Below are 21909 nucleotides of genomic sequence, written 5' to 3'. Positions count from 1 at the left end.
CAAACCGTCTGGGATCCTCGGGCAGAGGGAGGGGAGATAATGATGGGAGAAAAATGCCTGTCTGGAATGAAAGTCAAAGATAATTTATGAACAACAGGAACAAAACAGTTTCACCAAATAAGACTGTTGTGGTTTTACCCTAGCTGGCAACTAAGCACCACACAGCCACTCGGTCACACCTTCCCAGTGGGAAGAGAGAAAGACTCAGAAGAGTAAAAGTGAGAAAACGTGTGGGTTGAGACAAAGGCAGTTTAATAGGTAAAGCAAAAGTTGTGTGTGCAAGCAAAGCAAAGCGAGGAATTCATTCACTGCTTCCCATGGGCAGGTGTTCAGCCATCTCCAAGAAATCAGGGCTCCATCACACGTAACGGTTACTTGGGAAGACAAACACCATCACTCTGAACATCCCCCCTTCCTTCTTCTTCCCCCAGCTTTATATGCTGAGCATGATATCATATGGTATAGAACATCCCTTTGGTCAGTTGGGGTCAACTGTCCCGGCTGTTTCCCCTACCAACTTCTTGTGTACCCCCAGCCCACTCACTGGTGGGGTGGTGTGAGAAGCAGAAAGGCCTTGGCTCTGTGTAAAACACCTCTGCGGTAGCAACACTGTTTCCAGCTCAAATCCAAAACATAGCCCCATACCAGCTACTATGAAAAAATTTAACTCTATCCCAGACAAAACCAGCACAAAGACTTACTCACACACTTCAGTTCTTTTTCTGCTGTTTCTATGGGCCTTTTTATTTGAGGTGGAACGGGACTTTCAAAATCATTTAGCTTGTCCTGAGGCATTCACACAATAAATAACATACTGCATGCAAAATAATTATACATTACACTGAAAAATTAGAGAGTACTAGGATTAAAGAGGCCTTTTCAACTGTGCTTCTTCCCTTTGTGCAATTCTGCTCCCGCATAGTCATGTAAGTTTTCATTTCATGCTTACATACTGTTTTTCTCAGGAGGTACCCTTCCCCCTATAAACAAGTGTCAAGGCTCTCTGAAGACTCTGTTTAAGTGTTCATGCCTGGGGTCCAGGCCATCAACTCAATAGACCATTCAAAATGAACGAGTTTTATATGTTGCTGCACATCAACAGCCTTAACAGGGCCATGTGGCACGACACAGCTGTGCTCTTCTGAGTGTTTTAGACAGAAGGAAAATTAAACTTTTGAAACATCAAAACAAGATTCTGAAAGGAGAGAAGATACAGATCTAGTAAAATCTAAATAAGAGGACAGTGTACAGTGAGGCTTCACTGATTCTGCGGTATACTAATACAAACTGCTCTGATTGGTAATACAGCTCCAGCAGATGCACTTTGCACACTGCAACCTGCAACACAGTGAAGCGCGTCTTACCAAGGTTTCTCTGCTAGCACAGGTCTGTCTTTCAGGGATCACACCTCCTCATACCCCTGAGCAATGCCAGCACAAATTCATAGTGTAGATTTGACTTCTGTGAGCTCATCTGATATCAGGTCTTTTAGGGGCTAGTTCAAGAAGACATGAAGGGAGAGATGTTTAATTCTCTTTCTCCCTTTATATCTGTAAGATACGACTTACAGCGTACTGTGAAAAACTCCCCAAGTACAGAAGCAGTTCCAGCTGCAGCTTAACAGTTTGGTTTTTTCTTTATTTCTTACTCTAAGCTTTGACTTAATTCTCTTCACACTTCAGCGGATGTGAACCATAATAATTAGAGGTAGCTTTTGGAATGAGCTTCAAGGATAATTGCCTGGGCACCCATGTATGGACAGAGGACAGAGGGACCATTAAGTTATCTTAGGCTATGCCTGCACTGAGAGGCTGGTGTGCTCTGTGGTGTCTACTGCAGTCTTGGGCTCCTGGTCTCCCAGCCTTCCAGACCTGGCACGACCCATTTTGGCCTGCCTGCTGGGATTTTCTTTCCCTGGAAATCCGTCTGAGAGGAGAATGAGAGGAGGGGCTGTTGCACAAGCTGAAAAGTGTTCCTGATTCCACAGTCACCATATGGAAATGTCAGACAGGAGAAGGAGATCCATGAGTTACTTTCTCACTGTCACATTAAGACTATCTTTGCTTTTTGCCAGTAGTTACTTGCAGTTTTCTGTTTTTTCTACAGATAGCTGGTGTTTGTTGAAGGTTACACTGAAGAACAATGCTAAAAAGTGGAAGAGATATATATCTAGCCATCTTTCTTCATGGTGATTAAGTGGGTTATATGTGCAAGTAGCTATCTGGTGCAAATAAGGGACAGGAAGGCGAAAAGAATATTATATTTCTTTTTTGCTAACCACTTTGCTAAACAGGCATCTGTAACCTTTGAACAATATTTGTTTACCTGTGGGTTTCCACAGAAAGTCATCCTCAGATATAAAGTATTTTATGAGGCTTTTGACTCTTATGTGCAGGGTTCTTAAATGAAAAGGGTAGGGAAAAGTGTCCTGTCCTTAGGTTATTTAACAGGCAAACAGTGAACTGAGCCAAAGATCTGCTATAATGTTACAAATCAGCTACCATTTCTTCCAGCAATTTTATTCAGGATCTAGGAAATGTTTCCATTGACTATGATAGGGAAGCAGCTGAATAGTTGAGGGTTAAATTTACATTGACTATTGGGTTAAGTTAAATCCTCAGTGGGGAATGAATGGTTACTAAGGCAACAGGAGCATGCGTTCGATACCTGTTATTCAAGTCTATGTCTTTATGGTCATTAACTATCAGATTGTTTATTAATATTCACTCTAAAATGGATGTTGCCAAAACCTCTTTGCTTTGACCTAAGTAGCAAGACATGAATTAATGTGAAAAGAACTCAAAACTACTAGCAATATATTAAGATGCCTCTTGAGAAGCACAGATCTTTGTATCTGAAGAACAACTTTTGCTTCCGTGTAACAAAACATCAAAAAAAAAAAAACATTTATAAATAGAATTCTGAAGGGAGCTCTGCCTGGAAAACAGCAGGACCTAACATGATCTCCCGAAACAAGCAGTATGAAATTAGCAAAAAGCCAGGCCAAAATTCCCACTTAGATACTAAGCATCAGTATGTAAGAATTGCCATGCAGGATCAGACTAAGAGTATCTGACTATATGTGTTGTTGAACACCATGACCCATATGAAGTGTTTTAGGTGAAACCAGAGCACTTGTGTCTCCCTAATTTTTTCTCCTGTGATAAATGAGAACAATATATTGAGAAAATATATGCTAGTTTTGTCCTACAATGGTTTGCACAGGTCAGGAACATTATAGGGACTTGAAAGAACTAGTACACATTGTACAACACAATCACATTTCACAAAGCTCCTAAGACACCTTTGTGTAGCCTCCCACAAGAACACAGAATTAAATACACACAGCAATTCACCCCTGAGCTTACTCATTCCTGTCCTATTCAGATATTAAATATCAACAGCAATAGATGCTTCAATCTGAAACAAATAAATATATATTTAAAATGCTCTCTTGGGAGTGAAAATCCTTCCCATTCAGCATCATCACAGCATGTTATTTAATGTCATTTAGGTTTTTACACCATGTTAAAATATACACAACATTATATAAAGCTTATGTGACACCTACACATGAATATGGTACGTTATTTTAATAGTGTACGATCATGACAGCGTGACTAACAGTGTCTGTTTGTGGAAAGCATGAGCTTGCCTTGCTGTTTCTTGAAACACTACCAGAGAGAAGTTAGGGTCAGCTGGATCATCTCAGTTTGTTACTTCAGTAACCTTTCAGAAGGCAAGGTATATCATTAATCTCTTTGTAAATTTGTCCCTAAAGGCCCAATGCTTTTCATAATTTGGTGTTAGGCCTTTAAGTCTATTACATTTCCTCATTCACAAAGTTTACAACCTATGCAGTCGCTGCTCCCAAGTGTAACAGAGACATATCTATCAGTCCATCTTAAAAAATCATGCTGTTGAAGCAAAGGATCTCATTCTTCACATCTAAATGAATCTATGAAAGCGGGAGCACTCAGTTACTGAAACAGAACTAAATCGTCTGTTCTAAATGATATATTGCAGACAAGTATAGAGCACGGAGTTCATCTTACATGGATCATTCTGGCAAAAAAATGTATATTTCTGCTTAAGCTGGAGTCTCATATCCTACAATATGCTTGACTATAGCTGTCAGAAACCACAGTGATTTGTATATTCCTCGTAACATCACATTGCCCTAAACAGAAGAATAATTCAAAAGATTAAAAAAAATCATTGCAGGAAAAATTTTGTACATAATATTAGTTCCAGACTTTTTGTTTCATTTTTATTAAATTATTGTAAATTTTCCATTCTGTAAGGGCAGCTGTCACATGACACCTGCCACACACTGGACAGCTATGGAAAAGAGGTCAAGATGTCTTCATAGTGAGGATGCTTTTGAAGATCCCATGGGATAAAAATAATTATTATCTAATACTATCTAATACACTAAAATCTATGGGGAAAAAAAATATTTCTTACAGGGATTTAAGTGTCTGAGTTTTTCAGCTGAAGTGGTTTTTACTTTTCTTCCTTTTGCTAGCCTCAAATGCTACCTTTCTCAGACACTATAGTGATGAGAACAAGATTAGCCACTATGCTAAATACCCAAGTCTTTCTATAGTTAAAACCAGCACCTCAGAAAGGCACCTGAAGTCTTTTGGATTTTACTAGCAATTGAAACTCTAAATTGTCCTTGGGGTCCTTTAAAATGCTTAGCCCAAACCCCAAAGCCAGGAGAAGGCTTGAGGTGCTGTGGTGTTGTAATTCCCCAGCAGGAAGACCCTGAGGCTCCCAGGCACAGCAGGCAGGGTCTGGGCTGCGAAAGAGCATTCATAGAAGTTGTGCTTCCCAGTTTTAGTTGAATGGGTTGTCTTGTTCAGTGAGGGAAACTTGGGAAGTGTCAGCACAAAATTTCTTGATAACTTGGTAACTGGAAACATTTGAACTCTGATTGCTTGCCAGTGAGTATGACAGTTATCAAAGAAAGACAGAAAGAAAGTGAATATCAGATAACTGTAAACAAGTAAGTGGGGTTTCTCAATTCCGTGTGATGTGGGCAGGTTTTTCATTTCTGTTGAAGACTAAAAAGAAATATAAACAGGGCTCAGCAGAAAGCATCACTGTTGATTTTCTTGCATGATAGATTAATTGAATATTTAGAGCCACAGTCCTGCAACAGCATGACTTGTGTGACTCATCCCATGAAGTCACCTGAATTTCTCCCAGGGCAAACCTGGAAGTCTTTCCAAGACAAGTGTTTTTGATTGACTTTGAGAGCACTTCTAAAAAATCTCTTCTTTTTAACATTCCTACTGTAAGGAGAACAGGTGGTAAAATATTCTGACCCTACAGTTGATCTCTACATTCATTCAGATTATTTTAATAAACTGAAGAAATGATGTCTTAAGAAAATAACACCAGACAGTATGAGGTTTTTTGTTTGGGGGATGATTTTTTTTCATAAAAAGCAGAACAACTTACCTTATGACAGAAAGAGGACAGCTAATTACAATCTGGACAGATAATCTCATTCTTTTTGAAGAACTGCTTGGTAAAGCGCAACACCATAATTAGATTGTTCCACCAAGTTTAATGAAGTGGGTCAGTTAAACCAGTGTCTCTCTGTCTGTTACAAAATATAGTGAATATCTGGAGTGACTTTTGGAAGGAAATAGTGTTCGAAATTTAATTTTTAATAAATATTATCTAACTGTGGGACAAAAAGACTGAAAGAGGTTGATAATATTTTTGATAATTTGAAAATATTTCTTAAATCCTCACTCGGGAAAAGAGCACCATCTACTGATCATCACTCTGAAATTCCAGTATGATGTTTCATTTACATGGGTTTTACTTATATACAATATCATAATCTTAATTCCAGAAGCTCTGGATGAGTCTTGAACACGTGTGAAAGATGGCTTACATATCTTCAGCTACCAGATAATATCACTGTGACGTTTTATTGGTTTAGAAGCCAGCCACACCTTAGCAGCAGAAAGCATGCTTAAGAACTTCAGAACCTATGGTGATATTAAATAAACCCACATTATCACTAAAAGAATAGCACATGCTTTCTTAGTTCAGTTGCTTGTTTCAGATGCCTGCTTCTTGCTGGCACTTTTTAGTCATGTGAAGAACTAACGTAAGCAGGAGAAAGGTTGTTTTTTTTAAGTAGGACCTGTTTTTCAGCTGCCCCAACAGGGAGAGGACAAGGACAGTCCTTTCTAGTCCCAGCACAGATTTATGCCAAATTACAGTATTGTTTAGCATCACCTTAAAAAACATGCAGCTCTTCTGCACTAAAGAGAATAGTGAGTTCTTGAGTTCACCTTCAAAGCTGCTTTTGAGCTTGTTTTTCTGCCAGAGAACCAGCTATGACAAAGAACGTCACACTGAGGAGTATTCACCAGAGAGAGCAACACTCATCCAATGCCATAAACACTCTCCCAACTCACACCCAGAAGATGCAGCTATACTTAAATCTCAGGCCATTACTCAGGTGTTCTGCCACACACATTCTAATTATATTCTTTTAATTATATGACGTGTGTCTTCTTTTTATAGCTGTTCTGAAGGCACTGTCTTTTCTTCCACAAAGGTTGCTCAGCCAAGTTCCTTTATTTTCTTTCTCTCTTAGGAATAAGTGTTTGCACTCTGGCTAGTGAGAACAAAGTAGTGCTCCAGGAGCAGCGGTGTGGGCTGCCCAGCGGTTGTGGGAAGGCTGCCAGGCACTAAGGGTAGTGGTCCAGCAGGCCCTAGTGGGGCAGAGATCTGTCTGACCAGGCAGCTGGGCTGTGACAGTGACCAAGACAGCTGCAGCCTTGCTTTGGACAGAACTGAGGACTGGAGTGCCCGTCCAGCCTCAGACCCAAGGCACAAAGGCCCCCAGTGAGGTTTCTCCCAGCTCTGTCTCACAATCCCAGGGGTGGCAGCAGAGACTGCAGAGCCTGCTGGTGCATTCAGGGCCCTAACAGCAGCAAGCAAGCTTAAGGTATAATGTTTTTTTTCTTTGCTCATTTTCCTGCATATTTGATAGGACTTGAATTCTTAAAAAGGTCTAGTGCTGTTCTGAAAAGTAATTTCAGAAAATTGGTGTGCTAGTGATTGCTGTCATCCTATGAGTGACAGGGTTACTTTCCCAGTGTCCCACATCGGATTTGATTGTGACAATTGTCTCTAAACCAGAACGTGAGGAGCTGAACCAGGAGCTCCCACAGCTGCATGCACAGCTACAGCTTGAAACTGCCAGCTAAATCTCCATGGCTGGCACTCAAGCCCTCTGCAGGTCTGGCACAGAGAGGAATTCATTACATATCTATTATCTGCTCATGCAATTATGCCTCTCTGTGAACCACAGGAGAATTAAGGTCCTTTTCATACTACTGCCCTTGTCAGGCCGCAGCCCAGCAGCTAGAGTAGAAATGTATCATTGCTCAATAATTTCTTGCTTGACTTCAGCTTTCAGTGTTCTTGAATTCCTTGTCCCAGGGGCATGTGATCATGGGAACATCTCAGTTGGCTGGGGGAGGAGTTGTTTAGAGAACACTTCTAGATCTTGTAGCTTCAGGGTAAAAACTTAAAACCATGACTCATTCGCATTCAAGATACTCCATTGCCCTGCCTAAATATAAAATTATCAGTCTTTTGGGTTTGAGGTTTTTCTTTCTTTATACACTGGAACTTTTATTGGACAGGTTTCTACTTTGCCTGGAAGGGTAGATGGCTATTTCATGATTTTTGGATGCAAGGCTTGGTAAGACTGAAAAATCTGTTTCCTCCATTAAAAGGAAGAAGAAATGAATGAGTGGATACAAACAGAAAGCATGGTAAAATCATAGGTTAGGATAATTCAAGTGGGAAGTGACCTCAGAAGGTCTCTAGTCCAACCTCCACTTCCAAGCAGCAGCTCTGAGCTTAGACCAGGTTGCTGAGGGCTTCATGCAGTTGAGTCTTGAAAACATCTAAGGATGGAGGTGACATAGCCTCTCTGGCCAACTTACTCCACTGACTGACCTCATGGTAAAACAGTTGAAAGCTAAGTGAGTCCAAGTTGAAATATAAGTTGCCTATACATATGTATTGAAGGAATGGAGAGAAAAGAATAAAGTAGAGCCATTTACTTGGGGGAAACCAGAGCCACTACGGTGTGTAGTCAGATATTAAGCAGGTAAGTAAGAATCACCTGTAGGCTGTGTATATCCTAACTACAATTAGGTAATGTAATTCTAAGGTATATGATAATTTCATAGATAGAGCTTGCAGATGTCCTTTTGTGGAAATGTAGAATTAAGTTGCAATACTAGGGTGAAATGAATGGCTGAACTGGTCAGGAAACGCATTTTCAAGCATCTACAAGAATAAAAAAGTGACGTTGAATTCTATTTTTTTTTTTAAATTCAAAGTATTTCTCTGAATTCACATGGTTGGTTTGTTGTAGGAGCATCTCATTATTATTACTTTGCATATAAAGAAAATTCAGCTGGCATTTCGGGTTTTCTAGCTATTTCTCAAGTCCCTGTGAGTCCCTTCCTTTGTGCCAAGCAACTTGTGGTGTTAGTCTAAAGAGGAACAACTCATAGATTTTTAGGTTCACAGGTTGAATTAGGACATCCAACATCAGACCATGCCACAAGAATACAGACCAATTTCTCATTTTCTTGGAAAATGCAGAAACAACTTTCAGTAAAGCTAGGCCAGGCTCCTGCGTTGTTGTGTCATCCCAGGACTGTGACAGCACCTCAACTCCATCATGTAAGTCATGATGCCCTTCAGCCCTGCTGCTCAGAGACCTTCTGTAAGTTCTCTCTTCTGTTTCTCCTGGGGCTCATACTCCTCATGCTCTAAAGTTTCCCTTTTTCTGGAAAAGAGAACTTTTAGGAGAAGGGAGAGCTCTGGAGTTCACTATGGAGACCCCTGGGCCAGGTGATGTCTGACAGAGTCTCCCCGTTCCAGCTGTGGCTTTGGTGATGGACCACTGCCACCAGGGCAGGAGAGAGGAGCAAACACTTGCAGGTTGTCTGAGGGCTGATAGGACGAGCTAAGCTGCTCTCTCTGCCCCTGACAAATGATTCACACAGAGCTGCGCAGACTCAAGTGTACAGCTAACACAAGGAAGACTTTAATACTTTCACATACATTATAAGGAAAATGTAATTTTGTTTTTTCAGAAAAAAAACATTTTTATTAAGTAAATGGTTTGATGCTTTTTTTTTTACTTTTTTTTTTTCTGCAGTAAACTACGTCAACTGTCCATGTTTTGTGGTGTCAGGAATTATCTTTGAATCTCATAGTGCTCTGTGTAAAAATTACACTTTAAAAGGGTCAATATGAACCACCATGAAACGACTATCTCTTCTAGTCAGTAACTACACTCAAAAACTTGGCCTTAAACAACTTATATACTGATATACTAGGCTATTGATTGGAGAACTCCAGGGAATCTCTGGGATACAGCATCTAAGAGGAGAGAGGAGGGAGTAGAAGGTATTTTGAAAAAAATGTTTTCAACAGGTTTAAATTAACAATGAACTGCACCTCCACCTGAAAAGATTTGAGGAGATGCAAACTGAAAGGCTATTTAGTTTTTTTCAGGCAGGCAATTACACTTGGAATATTTAAAGGTGGTAAGTTCGGATAAGTTTTTGATAAGCTGATTCCCCTGAAATTACAATTTCTTGTTTCATATTGTTCTATACATATCATGTGTTTAATACATTCTGTATCTATTGCGTACCAAAATGGTGCATGTCTCCATGGCAAGACAAAAAAACGTCCTGGATAAGTACAGCTCCTCAGAAACTATTCAACCACACCACAGATTATAAAAGATATTTTACTAAGGCCAAGAAAAGAAAATGTGCAGAATTGAAACTAAAATCTAAGGATTAAACATAATAAAAAGTAAACAGAATTTTTAATATATGGTTTTCTGGCTCCATCTGGTGTTTATTTTACAGAATTTCTAGCTCAAGGAAATCTGATTTCCACTCTTCAGCTATACATTGCAAATGAAGAGTGGTACTAAAAGGACACTTAAATTTATGCATCCTGAAGGCTTATATTCAAAGTTGTACATTACCTACTGTGAAGGTACAAGAATACTTTTTTTAAATTTTAAGTATTTATATCCTGTGACTTAAATCATATTCAGATCTAAGAAAGGGCTTCTATGGTTGACAGCTTGTCATTTTCCCTCAGAATATCAGTTATACTGATAGAACACCATTCCTCCCTATGAATCTCGCCTCGCTTACATCCTCATCATGGCTAAATCATCAATACTACTGCTTTATTCAAACTAACTCTCAAACATTTGCAACACAATTATCACAAGTATTCATCAAATCTTTTATTGTTGCTGCTTTCAGGTCAGAGAACAACATATTTGTACAGAAAATGCAAGTGGGAAAGAAGAATGAGAAGATCACCTCTTGACCACTCACTGGGTCAAATGTTTGTGGAGAAAGTACCCATATAGTCTGGGACATAAGTCACTTTTAGTATCATAGAATCATAGAACAGCCCAGGTTGGAAGGGACCTCAAAAGATCATCTGGTTCAACATTTTTTGGGAAAGAGAGCCTAGATAAGATTATCTAGTACCCTGTAGTCCAAGTAAATAACATCCACGGCTCTCCCCATGTCAACAGAAAACGTTATTTTGTTGTAGAAGATGATCAGGTTTGTCAGGCATGATTTGCCTTTGGTAAATCTGCGCTGTTTTTTCCCAATCACCTGCTTCATTTGGTTTGTAATAGTTTCTAGGAGTATTCATTCCATTACTTTCCCAGGGAGTGAGGTAAGACTAATGAGCCTGTGGTTTGCTAGGCTCTCTTTTGGGCCCTTCTTGTAGATGGGTATGACTTTTGCCCTCTTCCAGTCATCAGGGATATCCCCTGATTTCCATGACTTTTCAAATATTATAAACAGTGGCCTTGCAACATCAGCCACTTCTCTTAACACTCAGGGGTGGATTCTGTCCAGGCCCATAGATTTATGTGGATATAAGAGTATAAACTCTTCTGTGTTAGCACTTCTCATGATATAATGGCATAACACCCTTCTTTTTATGCTGGGCCTAACATACAGAACTGTCTTGTCCCGGTATGTTCATACACCCTCAAACGTATTGTAAAAACTGAGTAAATTAAATACTATCCTTTAAGAAAGGGATTCTCATGTTCCATAGAGTGGAGTATACATATACCTGCACATGCAGGTTGAAAACAACATGAAATCAACATGAATGCATTTTCAAATATGATTTAGCAATTGAGAATAATGCAGAATAGCCAGTACTTCCTGACAAACAAGCTTTCTGCATGCCTCATGGGCTTGACTATACTTGTAGAGCACCTGAGTAAACTAGATAACATTGAGAAAGTCTTCTCCAGCAGCAAATGTATTAAAAATTATACCTCTTTTGTCCCTGTCTCAGTTAGAAAGATGAGTTTTCCAACCTTACTCATTTTAAGTAGCTTACTCTTCAAATTCTTGGTTACAAGGGACAATTTGTTTTCAAAGATGTTGTTCATTATATGTATGGGTATTACTGCGGCTTTTACAACTTGCCTGTACATACCTATTTGTTCAAAATTATCAGACTATCTGTATGTCTTGTCTGCAGGTAACTGAAGAACTCACTGTACTTGATACTCAGCATTTCAACTTTGGTTTTGACTGAATGCAAGCAGTAGCTCCTTGGATCTCATGGGTGCTCCGACTTTTATATTCTTCTTTACGCTGCAGATATTCACACTTCCGGATTCAGACCTGTTGTTTTCCCACACAAAAAGACTCCATTTCCTAAAACGTGTGTGTGATGGTAAGGCAAAGATGCTGTGAATCAGTTGTCAGTCTCACTGAGCCCAGGTTTTCCTGGGGTAGTCAGCCGAGTGCAGCCAGCTCGGTATCACACAAGCTCAATGCACTCCTGTTTGGGCTGCTGCTCCTCATCCCATCCTTATTCTCCACACACTGTGACCCATCTCTATGGTAACAGCTGGTAGCTACAAGAGAAGAAGCTGCAAAAGCTACCTTAAAGAAAGACCCAGACAGCCTTGAGCCCCTGGTCTGAGAATGAATATGACTTCTATCATCCTCTGGCAGGACAAGCAGGGAATGAAAAAAGCAAAGCAAATGCAAAGCAGGCCATGTGACCAACCCATCCCCAAGCAGGCAAAACAAAACTGCTGCCATGTAGGACAATGGACTCTTTCCACACCCTGAACATCGCCCAGAATAGTATCAGTGGTGTTAGAGGCAGGGAGTCTTGTGTGCCTCTTTCTAATTCCTTCTCTTTGTCAAGATCAAATAAATGCACTCCAACCAAGTCACAGCCAATTCCCGGGCTGGAGTAAGTGCTGCCTGCTTATGAGACTCTCTGGTTTGAGGTGAAGGAATATTTGGGGAAGCTCAAAAAAAAGAAGGGCTGTTTTTCTTTTTTTTTTTTCCCCCAGCTATAAAAGTATGATAGTGGCATTTATAGCTGTCAGGCCAAGCTCTTCCTTCCAATAACATATGCCATCCACCATACTCATCCTCTACAGTCTCTAACTCAAAATGATTCAGTGCTGGATGATGCAAATGGAATGGATTTACTTTAACGGAAAAAACGATTTTTGACTGCCCATTAAATGTCACAGAGGAAATTCATGGCATGTAGGAAAACAACTGTCTACAGTACTGTTGAGCCAAGACTGTCTAACAGATGTTGTACTCATTACAGTCTAAGAATAATAACATTTTTAATGAGCAGAAAACAGGAAAATCCTTATCTCCCTGTGGTGATACCATGGAGGCATTATTATTACTAAAAGCCTTGTTTCCTCCTGATTTCTGACATGTGCTCACACTGGAGTCCATAATATTATCTCAGTGCTCTGATCCTGCACATGTTTAGAAGGCCTCAGCATTAAGAAAAGGGTTATTACCAGGTGATTTGTTCCTGTTTCCAGAACAAAGCTCATTTCCAAGACTCCTTGGAGTGCCATTCCAGAAAGCAAGGAATCCTAACCCTGGCTTTTGTGCCACATCCATCCAAACCTCTGCATGCCATTTCCAGATGTCAGCTCTGGCCCAGGGAGGGAAGCACAATAGAGAAGCTTTGGGATAGCCTGAATTCAGGAGAAGGTACCTCAAGTCCAGCTCCTCACTACAGTATCACCAGGACCAAAAAAAGAAGTTACTCAGTATCTTTCTGTGCTTCCTTTCCTAAAATGTTTAGAAGATACTTTTTTACCTCATCAAGGTACCTGCACCAGAAAGGCAGGAAGCTACATGTTTTCTATTATATGGAGCATTTGAGCTTTCTGAAAACAGAGGCTTGGTTTGAGTGAATTTGGTTTCAGGGTAGAGTTGCCTAATAGTTCCACAATAGCCATGTGTTTTTGTTTTTTTTTTTTAAATCTGAAATGGTATGTGAAAAAGAGATTTGTAATGCATTGCAACAGTCTCCAATCTCTTAATGACTTTCAGCAGGAGAAATCTCCCTCATATTTACTGCTCAAATCTCAATTCATTAAGTATAGCCATTAAAAGAAACTAAACCCAGTGTTTCACAAAGCACAATTACTCTTAATTTTCTAATCATGCTAGTAATAAAAGAAAAAAGGGAACACAGGTTTTTTGAAAGCTCTTGTGGGATTGTAGAAGAACAGATGAATAGAATCATAGAATAACTTCGTTTGGAAAGGACCTTTAAGATCATCAAGTCCAACCATTAACCTAGCACTGCCAAGCCCACCACTAAACCATGTCCCTAAACACCACATCTACAGGTCTTTTAAATACCTCCAGGGATGGTGACTCTACCACTTCCCTGGGCATCCTGTTCCAATGCTTCACAACCTTTTTGGTGAAGAAATTTTTCCTAATACCCAATTGAAACCTCTCCTGGCACAACTTGAGGCTATTTCCTCTTGTCCTATCGCTTGTTACTTGGGGGAAGAGACTGACACCCACCTCACTACAACCTCCTTCACGTAGTTGTAGAGAGCAATAAGGTTTCCCCTCAGCCTCCTTTTCTTCAGGCTAAACAACCTCAGTTCCCTCAGCCACTCCTTGTAAAACTTGTGCTGTAGAATCATAGAATGATTCAGCTGGGAGGGGGCCTCAGGAAGTCCCTAGTTCAACCTCCTACTCAGGGCAGGGCCAGCTCTGAGCTTAGAATGGGTTGCTCAGGGTTTGACCCAGCTGGGTCTTGAAAACCTCCAAAGGTGGAGACAGCACAATCTCTCTGGGCAATCTGGGCCAACTGCCTGCCTGCCTCCCCTAAGTGACAAAACAGTCTGTCCTTAAATCCAACCCAATTCTCTCATTTCATCTTGTCCCTGCTGCCTCTCATCCTCCCATTGTGCACAACTATGAAGAGCCTGGCTCCACCTGACCAATACCCTCCTCGTAGGCCCTGGGGGGTGCTGTTAGGTCCCCCTGCATGGCTGAGCAAGTCCCGCTCCTTCAGCCTCTCCTCGCAAGGAGATCTCCAGCACTGACGAGCTCCAGGGCCCTCTGCTGAGCTTCCTCCAGCTTGTTCAAGTCTTTCCTACTCTGAGGCCCCAAACCTGGCCATGGGTACCCTAGATGTGGGGTTGGCATGGGAAGCTGAGATTTTCCATGCACTGAGGCAGGGGACACCCAAATCATACAGGATTTTGCCCGCATCTAGATGTCTAGTTCCCCTGATCCTTCCTGACCCCAGCTTGAAATTACTCGTTACTTTAACTGCCCGGCACCCCCCCTGCAGCCCCTTGTGAACGGCAGGCTCAATGGCCGGCCCCAGACACCTCCCTGTGCAGCGGGAAGGAGGCCTTAAAAGACGGCCCGTAGCCCTCTTTGTGCGGTGCCTTATCCCCCAAAGCGGCAGGGAGCGGCCGTCCCAAGCGTCGCCCTCCGAGGGGGATGGTCCCAGGCCCGGGCCCTGGCGGGGCACAGGCCACGGGGCCGCCCAAAGGGTGCGGGCGGGCGGCGCTGGGTGCACCCCTCCCCGCGGCGGCGGTGAGGGCGGGCCGGCACCCGGAAGAGGAGCCGCCGCCGCCCGCCTGACTTCCCCGGCAGGCAGGCAGGCAGGCAGGGAAGGAGGCAGGCGGGCGCCATGCTGCAGTTCTTGGTAAGGCTCCGCGGGGCGGTGGCGCCGCCATTTCGCAGCGGGGCGGGGCTGGGCTGAGCGAGGCGGGCGGGGGCGGCGGGGCCGCTCCTCGGCAAGGGGAAGAAAGCCGCTGTGTGCGGTCACCGCCCGCACCCGCGCCCCGCCGGCGGCTCCGGGGAGGCCCGGCGGGCGGCCTTCCCCTGCCTGAGGGGCTGGCGGCAGCTTCTCCCCTCAGCCCCACGCTCGCCTCGGGTGCTCCTGCCCCGGGGCGTGGCTCTGCCCCGTGGCCGTGAAGGTGCTTAAACGGGACGACTGCACCCAGTTTCGGCTCCGCGGCGGCGCAGCATCCTTGTGGGTGCGGCTTCAGGGGGTTTCCCTTCTCCGGCTCCCCCAGACCCGCCCTGACCTTTCGAGTCCCCTCGCCCCGCGTTTTGGTGCAGCGCTTCGTGGCTGTCCAGCCTCGTGTGCTGCCGGGCTTGTCCCTGCTCCCCGCAGAACAGTGCCTTAAAACTGCTTGGAAAATGAAGTCCCTGCCTTTTTTTTTTTTTTTTTTTCTCCCAAGTCGTGCCCTTAATTTGCTTTGGAGATTCAGCAGATTTTGCTTGCTCACGGTGATGGCCTCCTGCTGCTCAAATTTCTTTGTATTAGCATGTGTACCTCCCTCTTCAGTGAGAGCAAGGACTTCAGCCCTTGCCATTTTGCTCGCCTTTAAAGATTTATCACTGGAGATGGGGATTTTTATATATAGAAGTTAAGGCAAGGCCTCATGTTTCATTAGCGCCTTTCATTAAATCCCCTTAACAACAGCAGAATTAGACTAAATGGTTTTGTACTTTTCTCATTTTAATATTCCTTTCTGTATTTTTGTATGTTCCCCTAAACTCTTCTGGGTGTCTGAGGTTAGATGCCTGGCTACTCTTCATTAAATACTTATTTGATGCTGGTATTTTTACTGCCAAGTGTGGAAATAAATTACCTGACCAAAGAAGATGCTGGTTTCTGCTGTAGCAAAGCATGGAAACAGTCCCCTGTTTTTCATTCTAGTGATGTGAAGGATACTCTAGGGTTTTAGTTGTGTTCAGATATGTCCCAGTAAGTACAAACAGCAAGTGATATTCTTTCATCTTTTATTGGGTGAAGAGTAATTTAGTTGGCTAATAAGTTTCATACCAAGTGTTCATAGAGAGCAAGAAGAGGTGGCCTGTTGTAAGTTGGGAGAATCTTGTGTGTTTTTATGAAATGAATAAATAAGGCCTATTTCTTATCTCAACTTCAAAATAAAATGTATGAAAGCCTCAGTCATTTCTGTAGCTGTCTTCTGTAGTCTCTCTCCACTCCACTGAAAGCACTCGGTACACTGAGTAAACACGCTTAGACACTCTCAAAGTTTCTGTGTTTATCAACTCTACTGCTTCTTGCTAAAGTTTTTTTGTTACAGTTCCTTCATGAAAACCTCTTATTAATTATGACTTCTTGATTAGGGCCTGAAGGTTAGAAAAAAGATATACTTATTCTGGGTTTCTTCCCTCTTTGGGTGTAGACTGGGTATTTGACTCGTGTTCTCCCTTGTTAGGGCTGTAACAGAGAGATAAAGGGATAATCTTGCAAACCGTGTATTTTTGCTGTCCAGAGTTAAGCATAAAATAAACATTTGTTTAAAATGCAACTTGAAATGCTGAATAGAAATTGGAAGACCCTGAACTCTCATCAGCCCTGTTGTCCTTAATTAACATGCACATTTTAATTGGCTATATGTTTTGCTATCTACATAACTGAAGTCTAAACAGTGAAATGTTTCCCTCTGCTTGAATTATCAACCATAAAAGTAAACGTAGCTGGGTGAATTGCTCTTGAATGCAGTGCTAGACTTTTCAATAAAGGAGTACACTTAAAGGGAGTACTGATGCCAGTACTATCTGTACTGAATAAGTCTTACCACACAGCAGAGTATGATAGTTGTCTCAACTTTGGAAATATTCTAAGGTGAAAGCCTAGAAAACTGCTCATGAACAAGGACCGGGTTTGTGTTTTCAAGTGAGTTCTCGGACAATGCTAAAGATACGGGAAATTCTCTGCTAGACTGATGCTCTGCATTAAGAGGAATCACAAGCCTGGTTTACGTCAGTGCAATATTTGTTAATATCTCCCAGAGTGCTTCTTTAACTGATAATTAAAACCACAGGAGCAATTCATAACCAGTGCAGTACGCACAAAAAGAACTCTACTTTTTCTTAAATTGTTAAAGCTAAGCTCCCTAAGAAGTAATAATAAACAAAAAATAAGACCAAAAATCTGTTTAAGAAAATACCGAAGTAACTTGCAGTCATGGTTCATTTGGCAGTTTTCAACCAATTTTAGTTTTCTATAGCTAGTGATGCTTACGGAGTCTGAATCACTGAAAAGATGAGCTGTACTGTATCCTGCTTTAGGCATAGAAAAGATGTCTAGTCAGTATGTGATGGCAAAATTGTTATTGTGGACAGTGGTTTTATTTTGCTTAAAATATCTTTATTTTGACAGCAGTAACCATAAGCAATAACAAATTTCTTAAATAGAACTGGCATCAGCTGTCATACAGAGTGATTTGTTTACTGACAATGAATGAAGGCACAATATTAGTAGTGTCCACTTCCAAAATAGTCAGATGAGGTTTCATAATATAGGACATACTTATTATGAAACTAACAATAAAAATAAAGTCTAGGATCTTGGGGAGCTGCTGAATGAAAATCTCATCACCTGTCTTTGAAGAGAGGAATCTCTTTCACTTCAAAAGTGTTGTTACGCTTGAGGATTTTCCTCAGCTGGCAAACAGGATCTGGGCCAGGAATTATCCTTCTGTTTTGCTCTTGCTCTCCTTCGAGGGTGCATTTTCACAGACACCCTTCAACAACCATGAGTTTGCACAGTTGTAAAAAGAGGTTGTGCCCTGCTTCCAACCAACAGTGTTTTCCTGCCTTAGAGGAGCCCCTAGATCAGAGTGGATTTGGCTGAAGACTAATCTCTTGGCGTCAAAGGAGTCTGGAAGTTGTTAGTTGTTGCAGAAGAGAAGTAACAGGTTTACATCAGTTTAAGTTGATGGCAGAGCTTTACTCTTAAACCTTTTAAGGTGAGACTGGGATCTTCTTGCAGTTAGAGCCCCTGTTCTGACTTTCAAGCATGTGAACCTTTTTTTTTTTTTTACTGTATATTACTGTGCCATATCTTTGTACATGGGTGTCCCTCTCCAGCCTTGAGCATCATTTTAGTGGGGTGTTGCTTTAGGCTTTCCAGGCATGGACCAAGAGCTCTGTGATATGTAGGTCCCTGCTGCTATCTTCCCCATTTTTGTAGGAGTTACTGCCTTTGTGGATGTGCAAAGAATTCTACAGAAACGATCATAGCCTGATCCAAATAGTCTTGGAGAGGTGTATTGAAAATACAACTGTACTGTGTTTTGGAAATGATGGTAAGGCTTTCCTGATGAGGAAGATGGGTAAAATTGCACCTCTCTGGAAGAAAGGTGAGAAATTAAGTAGGAGTGCAATTGAAACTCTTTAGTCTTCACATGACTTGTAATATTCCTTTTTTTTTTTTAATTTTAACCAATATGTGTTTGATGGAAGAATGTTAACTACTCTTTTCTCCCTTTCTTCCTTTTCAGCTTGGTTTTACTCTTGGCAATGTGGTCGGGATGTATCTGGCTCAGAACTATGATGTGAGTATCTTTGTATTCTCAGAGTTAAACCTGTTCTGAACTGAAAATATAAGGCTGTTTTACCTCAGTCAGAACTGAATCAGTCTTTATTTTGATGGTTTATTTTATTTAAACAGAATGCAGATCGTACTGACTTTAGTTACAGATGAACTCGAATGTAAATGGAACCAAAACATCTACCTCTGACATCTTCTCTGTGATAGAGTAATGCTTAGAGCCTCAACTGGTGTTGGGGCCCTAGAGCACAGGTATGGTAAACAGGCATCTACATAGACAGAGACAGGGGAAACACACAAGATTTAGCAGCTGCTCAGGGATTGTACTGGCATTAAAATACTGGTTTCCTGACTGATGGTCTGCTTACAGTGTTTTCCATTCAGTATACCTGTTTGTTACTTAAAAATCCTTCAGAGCATCTGAAATTTCTGTCTTCTGTACAATAATGAAAATAAGCTTTGCCAGCTTTTATTGAAAATTCAGCACCTGCTCCTACTTCAAGCAGTATATTGTCCTGCAGGCTTTTTTTTCCTTTTCTCACATCGAGAAAGGAAAGAAAGTGAACTTTCCTCAGCTCTCACAGTGAACGGAGATTTTTCACTGTGAGAGTTAGCACAGAAGAAGAAGATTTAGAGCCAAGTCAAACATTGGAACAGGCTGCCCAGGGAAGTGGTGAAGTCACCATCACCGAAGGTATTTAAAAGACCTGTAGATGTGGTGCTTAGGGACATGGTTTAATGGTAGACCTGGCAGTGCTAGGTTAACAGTTGGACTTGATGATCTTAAAGGTTCTTTCCAACCAAAATGATTCTATGATTCAATACAAGCTTTTAATTTCTGCAGAGTCAGCAGAATCCCTTGTAAGAGCAGTGCCACTTAGCTGTTTACAGGCTAGAGGAGTTAATGAAATTTAGTATAAATTTTTTTCCTTTCTCATGCAATCTGTATTAGCCTAGTTTTAAAAAAAAAAGCTGTTGAGGCTCAAATCTCTGATGACATTTATGTTTTGCTTTCCTCTCATCTTCAATATTGAAGTCATCTTGCTTGCAGAATTCTTTTTTTTTTTTTTTTTCTCCTTGCTCATGCTCAAACTTTTGTGATGCTTCCTGTCCAGTCACTCCAGTAAGAATACTAATAAAAGGCTGTTTTTTCTTTCCAATGTATGTTTTACGGTGTTATGAAAATGTAGTCATAAGAACATATTTGGGTGTATCAATATGTTATCGTAAGCGTGGTATAGTGCTTTTCTGGCAGCACTAATAAAGTCTTGCCACAAGAGGGGGACGTACGCTTTTGATTTGCAGGAAATAGTTCCCTGGAAATGTAACACTGACTTGCAGGACGAACATGGTAATTTTATTGCTGAAGTTGAAGATGATTTGTTTTAGATGAAAGGGAAGGTAAGAGAGAAACTTATGATATTACCTGTACTATGAGCCTCAAACCATCCAATGAGAGAACTGCAGCATGTTTGGATTAACTTTCCTTCTGCTCTGTGGCCACGTTACATATGAAGTAAAAGCCCATGATTCTTTTCACAACTACCAGTGGGAACTTTGTTTTACTTTCACTTTAATCAGTTAGCTTGTAAAATCCTGTGTTGTCAATTCCCAGTTTGAGCTAGAGTCATGAGATAATCTATTCCCTGCCCTTAGAAGTCACTTCTTTTTTTTTAAAAAAGTTGTCAAAATTTACTGTTGGAATACTTTATCAAAATGCTTTTATTTGCAAAAAAAAGCTGAAGTTTTGAAGTTCACAAGCGGTAAATTGAATTTTCATTCAAGTGTGAAACTTCAAAAGGTTGCCAATTTGCAATACAGTAGAATTCCCCAGTGGGGAATTTTGGTTCGCACAAAATGGACTAGAAGTATTTCTTCATAAATTTTTTGAGAACATATTTGCTACTCTTGAAAATCTCTTTTCTCTTGGTTTGTGACCACTATAGTGCAATCTAATTTCCCCTCTGAAAGTCATTATTAAAGTCTGTGCATCAGTGCTTAAATCGGATAATTCTTGGCAGTTTGTCCTCTTTCAGTGAGGAAGCCAGACTGGTCTTATTAAATTTCCTGTGAAGTGATCTTTTTCCTCCCTCCTGTTCCCATCACCACTGGCTAACTTTTAGTCTTAACAATCTAAAATATTTCCTGAAGCCTCTGATGAGGTGCTTTCATCTGCTGTTTGCTTGATGTTGCTTTGTTTTTAACCTCTCTGCAAGGTAGCAGACCCTGAAAGCAATCTTATCTTTTAGAAACCAGTTTAAACTTCATAGAATTTCTTGCTGTGTTTATGGTACTGTCTTTCCTGCTGAGGCTCATGTAGCTCAGGTTTTTTGTTAATTTGTGTGGGGTTTGTTTGTTTTTTGGTTTTGTCTTTAAAGATTCCTAACATTGCAAAGAAGCTTGAAGATTTTAAGAAGGATGTGGAAGCTAAGAAGAAACCTCCCAGCGACAAGTCCTAAGAGAGCAATGTTGCCCAGGTCACCTCTGTGCATGCATCAAGGATGCAATTTACCTTTCAGGCAACAAAGATCGAGTAGAGGGTTGGCGTGGGAGGTTCCTCCACTTTTAGTCTCCTAGAACTGGAACGTCCTTCTTTTGAAAGAGCAGCAGTGAACCTGTCCTGGGACTGATTTTCAAGGGTTTCAGAATTTGGATTTGCAGCTGATGTGTGACTGGATAAGATCGTTTGTATTTTTTGTTACCACTTTTCCTGATATTTTGTAACCCATTTTTACCTGATCCAACTGGAGTCCTGTTAGTCCTGTTACTATGTGTACCTCACACTTTGTAATACGATAGTTCTTAGAACATTGCAAAAGAAATTAAATGCATCAAGAAGTAACTTTCAGGGTTTCTTGTCATTTGTTGTGAGCAGCGGTACTTAACTATCCTTAAGGTCTACATGCCATTACTGGAGATGGGAAAGTTCATTTGTCAAAGTATGAACCTGGGGGACGGGGGGAGTTCCTGCTTTTTCCATTATGTTAAATGATCACTTCCAGCAGTGTAAACTTTGCACAAACATGACTGATTTCAAAAAGTGTAAAAGGCCATCAACTTTAACCTACGTTTCAAATTCATTGTTTCTTCTGTTATTGTCTCTTCCTCTTCTTTCCTTTCTGCTGGGTTGCTTGAGTATGT

At 41.2% G+C, this 21909-nt stretch overlaps 1 protein-coding gene across 1 annotated transcript; it reads left to right on the top strand.

The window, feature by feature from the left end:
• The first annotated feature begins 14923 nt into the window (after nt 1–14923).
• On the top strand, nt 14924–21610 carry STMP1 (short transmembrane mitochondrial protein 1). The gene is made up of 3 exons (XM_068401904.1): nt 14924–15096; nt 18719–18772; nt 21147–21610. Exons 1-3 carry the CDS (start codon nt 15082–15084, stop codon nt 21225–21227), a joined length of 150 nt encoding a protein of 49 aa, XP_068258005.1. The 5' UTR covers nt 14924–15081; the 3' UTR covers nt 21228–21610.
• The last annotated feature ends 299 nt before the right edge of the window (nt 21611–21909 follow it).

This window comes from Nyctibius grandis, chromosome 5 (assembly GCF_013368605.1).
Source record: "Nyctibius grandis isolate bNycGra1 chromosome 5, bNycGra1.pri, whole genome shotgun sequence".
NCBI classification, from domain to species: Eukaryota; Metazoa; Chordata; class Aves; order Nyctibiiformes; family Nyctibiidae; genus Nyctibius; species Nyctibius grandis.
The sequence above is the reverse complement of the archived record's forward strand: the minus strand, read 5'-3'. Positions and strand labels throughout refer to the sequence as shown.

Bases quoted from the DNA above. Each gene is read 5' to 3' on its own strand.
- STMP1 (XM_068401904.1), top strand. The intron at 18,773-21,146 runs GTGAGTATCTTT...TTGTCTTTAAAG, and splicing joins ATCTGGCTCAGAACTATGAT to ATTCCTAACATTGCAAAGAA.